We start from the raw sequence: 6,477 nt of genomic DNA, 5'->3' as shown, positions 1-6,477 counted from the left end.
ACTTTGATGTAAGGGAACCTAAGTTAGAGCCTGGTGCTTTGGTTTCAGCTGCTGATCCAGCAAAACTATATGAATTATCTGTTGTTTCCTAAATACAAATGCACACAAATACAGTTGCAATCACCAACCTCGTGCTAATTTGAGGGGCGGTATACATCAGTTAGTTATGAGGATGCATATCACTAATTCTTTTTTCTGTTATGATATTTTTTCGACAATAATTTGATTGAAACATTATAGTAAATAGACTCTTTTCATTCATTCATCATTGCTGCTTAGTTTCTCTTTTCCAAGAGAATCACCAGTTTACCAGTTTAGTCAAGTTGTTGAAACATTGTGTTACTATGATTTAGACATAAAATTCTCGTTCTAAACTTAGTCAAGTTGTTGAAACATTGTGTTGCTATGATTAGACATAAAATTCTCGTTCTAAACGATTGTTATGTTTCGCCCAAAAGTATATCCAGACAAAATCTCACTTGAATCTATATACATCCCATGTAATTTCATCTAGATTTATACTTCTAAATATATCAAAATACATTGGGGAAAACAACAAAATCAGGTGATGTGTGTTTGTTTGCTCTCATAATATCTTGCAACTTCATAATATCTTGCATCCAATAGACAGCTGTGCATCCAAACAGACAAGTACCAGTATAGTACTAGCAAATAGTTGTAGATGGTTGCTCAATTGGAGTGATGTTGTGTGCAGGGATAGTTGTAGTTCCACAGTCTGAGTTGTTACCTTGATCAACCTAGTCATCGCAAGCAAAAAAATGGTAAAATGGTGCACATATTTTTATTGTTATTATAATTACTAGCACACAAATTATGAATAGATTGCGCTTGTGCGTATAAATTACGAATAGTAGATTTTATGATATTTTGATTAAAATTTGTTTAAGGGTATAATTGAAAGGAGAAAGACCAGCCCAAAACAACCTATTTCCTTTATAGTATAGATTATGATGATGACGACGATTAATAGATGATGAATGAAAGAAATACCTGCTCAACAGGTACAGTAGATAATTCCTGATGTCTCTTGGAAAGGTCTCTCAAGACACCCTGTAGAATAGACCAAGACCATTGTCAAAAGGGGGAACTGTTAATAATAAACTGGTCAACATAGAAGAAATTGCAGATTCACAGTTGAACGAATTAGGCTTGATGCAACAATGAAAATACTTGCATCACCCCAAGAGACGATAATTCGATTTTTGAGGATGAGTGGAAAAAAATTAAATTACCCTCTGACAAGTTTTAAAAGAAAATAGTCCACAAAGTTCAAAAAGCAATATCAACAAGACTACCCAAAATTTTAATATTCCCAAACAGTGCAAAAATAGACCAGTGCCAGACATTATACACCACTAGCTAGATTCTTCATTTTGTTGTGAAACAAATTTATGGTCATATGCATTGCATTTTTATGCACATTCAATATCATTATTGCAGCATGTAGCCACAAGACATTTCAAAATATCTAAAATAGCCAAATAGACAGAGCTCGTAAATATTTTCAAACAAGAAAAACTAAAAAGATAAAGCAAAACAAACACGGTTATGAAAATTCAAGCTGAATAAGATTAAAAGAACTGAATATTCACTGCACTGATCGACAAACTACTTCTCAGCAAAACAGTCATACAAGTGATATAACAGTATATATTTGCAAATTCCAATGCAATGAAGGAACAGGGAAGGGCATGCATGAGTGTATGAGTGAATGTACACATTATAGAGAACAAAACACAAACCCACAGACAAATTTTCAAAAAAAAAAAAAAAAGCCTTTGGAGAGAACACCTACCCTATTTGCCCAGAAAAGCCCACAAGCATTGCAAAGTGACCTTGGACCAGATGGCCCTCGCCGCATCATTGGGGTTGATTTTGAGCTTGTGCCACAATGTGTGCAACTATTTAAACATGCCATTTAAAGAATGGTGGTTAAAATCTAGTTATAAACCTTCCACTGAAGAGAAAACTTGATGCATTGTTATTTCATATTGGACTTTTCTAGAAAAATGAATTGCTACAACTACAAGTCTCGGAACAAAAAATATATTTTGGCCATAACAACAGTAAAAACAAGCTCACGAGATTTCTGATGGACTGGCATCCTGGCTAGAATCCTGGTCTGTACCACAACTATTGGACCCATCTTGTTTCTTAGATGTAGTAAATTGACCCTTCTTTCGCTGCATCCTACATTTAAACATAAAATAAAGAGTGAAATTGGCAACAACAGAGAATTTAAGAGCCAAATAAGAGAAAGTGCAACATAGATAACATGGAATAGTTAATGACATGACAAACCATCAGTTTTTAGTCCATTAAAAAATACAAGATTAAGTCCTATAAAAATGTATTGATGAGAGGCATAACTAACATCTGTTGACTTCAAGTCATTATTAATACAATACATACAAGTACAACTATGCATACCAATTACATATAGCATACACCAAGCATGTCACAAGGCATTATCATTCTTTCCACCTTTCACTCTATGAGATATAAATTATTGAGGTATCATGCATCCAAGATACATGGGGAATGTTGTTCTTTGACTAGGGGAAGAAGGAACAAAATGACAGCACAACTGTTAGTTTCTTGTCTACTATGGTCAGAGATCAATATTTGTTTCTAAACTAAACAATAGGAGCATATTGAAACAAATACTTTATATTTCTTGATTTCTTAGTCCGTGCCCTACGAGGACTTGTCAGCAGGACTCATACCAGAACTCTTTTGACAGGCAACATCATGAACCTAAGTTATCCTCAAATTCTCGGTCAACTAGTGATATTTCTAAAATTTGAGAATCAAAATCATTTGAAGGAAATTAAATGAAGAGAATTGCAAAAAATAACAATCACACTGAAAATAACACGCAAAACCAAGGACACCAATCAAAAGGGCAAAAATGAATCTTTATCAACAAATTTAACAGAGGCAGTTTGACATTTTTTGAGATTAAAAGTTTGTCAGTTCCAATTCCTCCACAATTAAAAAGACCAGGTTCTCAATAGTATAGGTTTGAGAATGCTCCAAATCAACGAAGTTGAAATTGCCCATAAATATCTGTTGTTGTATAGTCAATTTGGTAACAGGGCCAAAATTAAATTGTCAGACCCGCCCACCGTAAAATCTACCATCCTATGCCACTTCAAAATGAGAAGGCAATTTAAAGCACAAATTTCTGTGATAGACCAGCACATATGGTCTGTCTTGAGCTTGACTTTACCAAGTCAAGCCTAAATGCCAACATGATTCTATGTAATATACATTTTAAATCTGAAAATAATTGTAAGAGGAAGCCTGGATGCAAAGAAAACACGATCATACTGGGATAACTAAGCCCGTAGACCAGCTTGCTAACAGATCTAATAGCAAACCATTCAGTTATATTATTCTCTTGTTATATAATACTCTACAATTATATCATATCTACAACTTATCAACAAATTGCTTTATAGAAGCAAAATCGAAAACTTATTCCCAATCATCATTCGCATGATGAATCTGGCATATAATGCAACAAAAATGTTAAGCTTAAAATGCAAGCCCCGGTAGGATAGTTATCGGACCTGAGTGCAACTTCTTGACGTACTTCATATCTAACTTTCTTATCAAAGCATCTTTCTTTCCTCTTCTGCCGGAACCTAAGTAATGAGGCTTCTCGATGTAATTGACTATATTTTGTAGGAAAATCCATTGATTCCTGCACCAAAACCCAAAGAATTATAAATTTCCACTTGCACTTGAACATTAATCAAATCCTATTATCTATGAAGCATGTATACTTGACATGATAAGGATACGGCGATATGGAAAATTTTAAATAGACACGATACAGCCAAAATACTTTAATAAAAAATTAAATTTAAATTAAGTATATAAATGCACAACATATAAACATAACTAAAAATGATAATGATAATAAAGAAACATTCGCATTAAAACAAGTAACAATTACATATCTTAAGTACCGTCCAAAAAGGAAATCATAAGTACTACTACTATCATGGGCAGCCGTATCCGGAGCACAATAAAATTATATCTGATACGTATCGGCCAATCTATTTAAAAAAAAATAAAATATATATTAATTGTTTGATACTGTCCCGGTACATATCAGGATGTATCCGTGTCGGAAACCGATATTTGGCATTTTTTGAGTAACGGGGCTTCAGAGCCTATTATGATTTATGAATAATGCCATTCACACAGAGTGTATTCATGTCACTCGCCCATAATTTACCAATTCCTATGTTGAGGATCATTATCAATATATATCCACTCCTGAACTCTCCCACACCAAGCCATCTTTATATCCCCTAACCTACAGGTATTGTTGACCTAAGCTAGCATTTAGCAAGCCACAAATCGGCAAATTAATCACTATCTTCTTCCACTCACTAGTATTTACTTCCCAAATCTAATGCATATTCAAATTACAAATTTTCAACATGTTACAAGCTGGTGAAGTGATTTGAGAGCAAGTTTGTGTGAATAGCATTATTATTCAACAATTAGAAAACATACCACCCTCAAACTTTGTTGAGGCACCGCATTCACACCAGCATCAGGTTGTTCACATCCACCCAACAGTAACAACACCGATTGAACCTGTAACATGAAACCAAATACGAATTTTCAATCCCAAATAATTAAAAAATTCAACTTTTAACAACAACAACAAAAAAATCAAATTTATTTCGTTCATTATTCATTATTCAGCTTAAATCAATTTCAGTAACGAAAGTGTCACAAAATCACCAAGAAAAATCAATAATAAACAAAATAAAATCACAGAAAAAGAATTCCAACAATTGAGAATCGAACCTTAGCAGGCGTAACAGAGTCAAAGACATAAACTTGACCACGAAACGACAGCGTAAGCTGATCAGATTCATCAAAACTTTGAAGTGCAAATTCAGGATTTTCGCCGCCGTTGCCGTAAACAGCATCGGAGTTGGAATCATCCATACCGTGCGTTTCGTACTGAATTTGATGTTGAGCGTCGATGCCGGCGTCGGGACCGGAACCGTCGTCGCTTTCGCCGGCGGTGATTGGTACTGTGGGTTGAGAGTGTTCGTACATTGGTGGTTCCATTGCACCAAAGAGAGAATTTGAGAAGCGATTGAAACCCTAATTTGTTGTAGAGGTTTTGAGTTTAATTGGGATTTTTGTGTTTGCGAAAGCGAGGGGGAAGAGAGTGCAGAAGGTGTAGGCAAGTTAAGAGAACGACAATACAACGAACAAGGTCATAAATCATAATAAAAAAATCAAAATGACTAAATTGACCCTAGTGATAGTGATATTTACAAGGCTTGGCAATTTAAAAGCCCAATGGGCCCGTGGTATATGAATTGTTGTCAAGCAATTAGATTATAAAAATTGCTCTTTAAGCTTCTAAAATTACTCTTGCGTATCTGAAAAATCATCTTAATATCTTCTATGCTCCTAAGCTAAATGTTAAAGAGCGAAAGAGTTAACCATCGTTGGGATATTGAAGGTAATTTTAGGCGCAGTTTAGCGATTTCAGAAGCTTAAAGAGCAGTTTCCTTAGATTAACCAAAATTTCTACTCCATGTGTTCTTAAAGACGTTAGATGTGATTTCTGACATGTACTGAGCAGACTTTAATATAATGTCATCAACGTTATTTAAAGACAAAAGTCATAACGACAAGTTGACATGTGTGACATGTAATCTAGGCCTAATTCTAGTCTTTGAAGTGTGATTTTCTTATGTGTCGGTATGATGAATTTTTCGTGTTTTAGTAGTGAAGTTGAAGAAGACTTTTTTCCTTTTATTTTTTTACAAGTTCTCCCTTGCACCATTTGTTCATTTCATTACTCCTTGAATTTTTATTTATTATTAAAAATGCAAATTAATTTTTCTCTTTAAAAATTGGTAAGGGAAAAAGCTTGCATATAGTACTCTACTTTTCTGAGTAGTATTGACAATTAAAATAAAGAAAAGAACTTCAATATAACCTTTATATATATAAAAAGAGAAGATGAATTATAGAGAATATAGACCAAAAATCGTTTATTTTACATGATTTTGCATAATTCATCTTTTGGGTCCCTGAAATTCATAGTTTTTCTTTTGATTTATGTAATTATGTTTTGTTTTGATTTTTCTCACAAGACATACACCCATTGGATAATAACATTAGAACTAAGTGCACATGAAAATTAAGGGCGCACAAAACACTAAAATAAGATGTGATATGTCATGTCAGCATGCCACATCATATAGATTAGATGAGAAAATAGAACATAGTTTAAAACAACAACAATGTTATTTTTTATGAACACTAAAAAACAAATTTCACGAGTAGAAATCATGGCTTTTTTAATATATATATATATATATATATATATATATATATATATATATATAACATTTTATTAATTAAGACATATAATATATGAGAAATGCTAGCAACACTCTCTTT

General features: G+C 33.4%; 1 protein-coding gene across 1 annotated transcript; it reads right to left on the bottom strand.

The window, feature by feature from the left end:
• Positions 1-384: 384 nt before the first annotated feature.
• Positions 385-5,249, bottom strand: LOC146922875 (GATA transcription factor 25-like). The gene is made up of 7 exons (XM_085715669.1): positions 4,855-5,249; positions 4,555-4,638; positions 3,597-3,730; positions 2,104-2,211; positions 1,817-1,922; positions 1,012-1,071; positions 385-758 (listed from the first exon to the last, which is right to left on the bottom strand). The coding sequence occupies exons 1-7, from the start codon at positions 5,122-5,124 to the stop codon at positions 666-668; spliced, it is 855 nt and encodes a 284-aa protein (XP_085571795.1). The 5' UTR covers positions 5,125-5,249; the 3' UTR covers positions 385-665.
• Between the last annotated feature and the right edge of the window lie 1,228 nt (positions 5,250-6,477).

The sequence above is a fragment of the Medicago sativa genome, chromosome 5, assembly GCF_051527215.1.
Source record: "Medicago sativa cultivar Bolivia chromosome 5, Bolivia_mono, whole genome shotgun sequence".
Taxonomy (NCBI): Eukaryota; Viridiplantae; Streptophyta; class Magnoliopsida; order Fabales; family Fabaceae; genus Medicago; species Medicago sativa.
The sequence above is the reverse complement of the archived record's forward strand: the minus strand, read 5'-3'. Positions and strand labels throughout refer to the sequence as shown.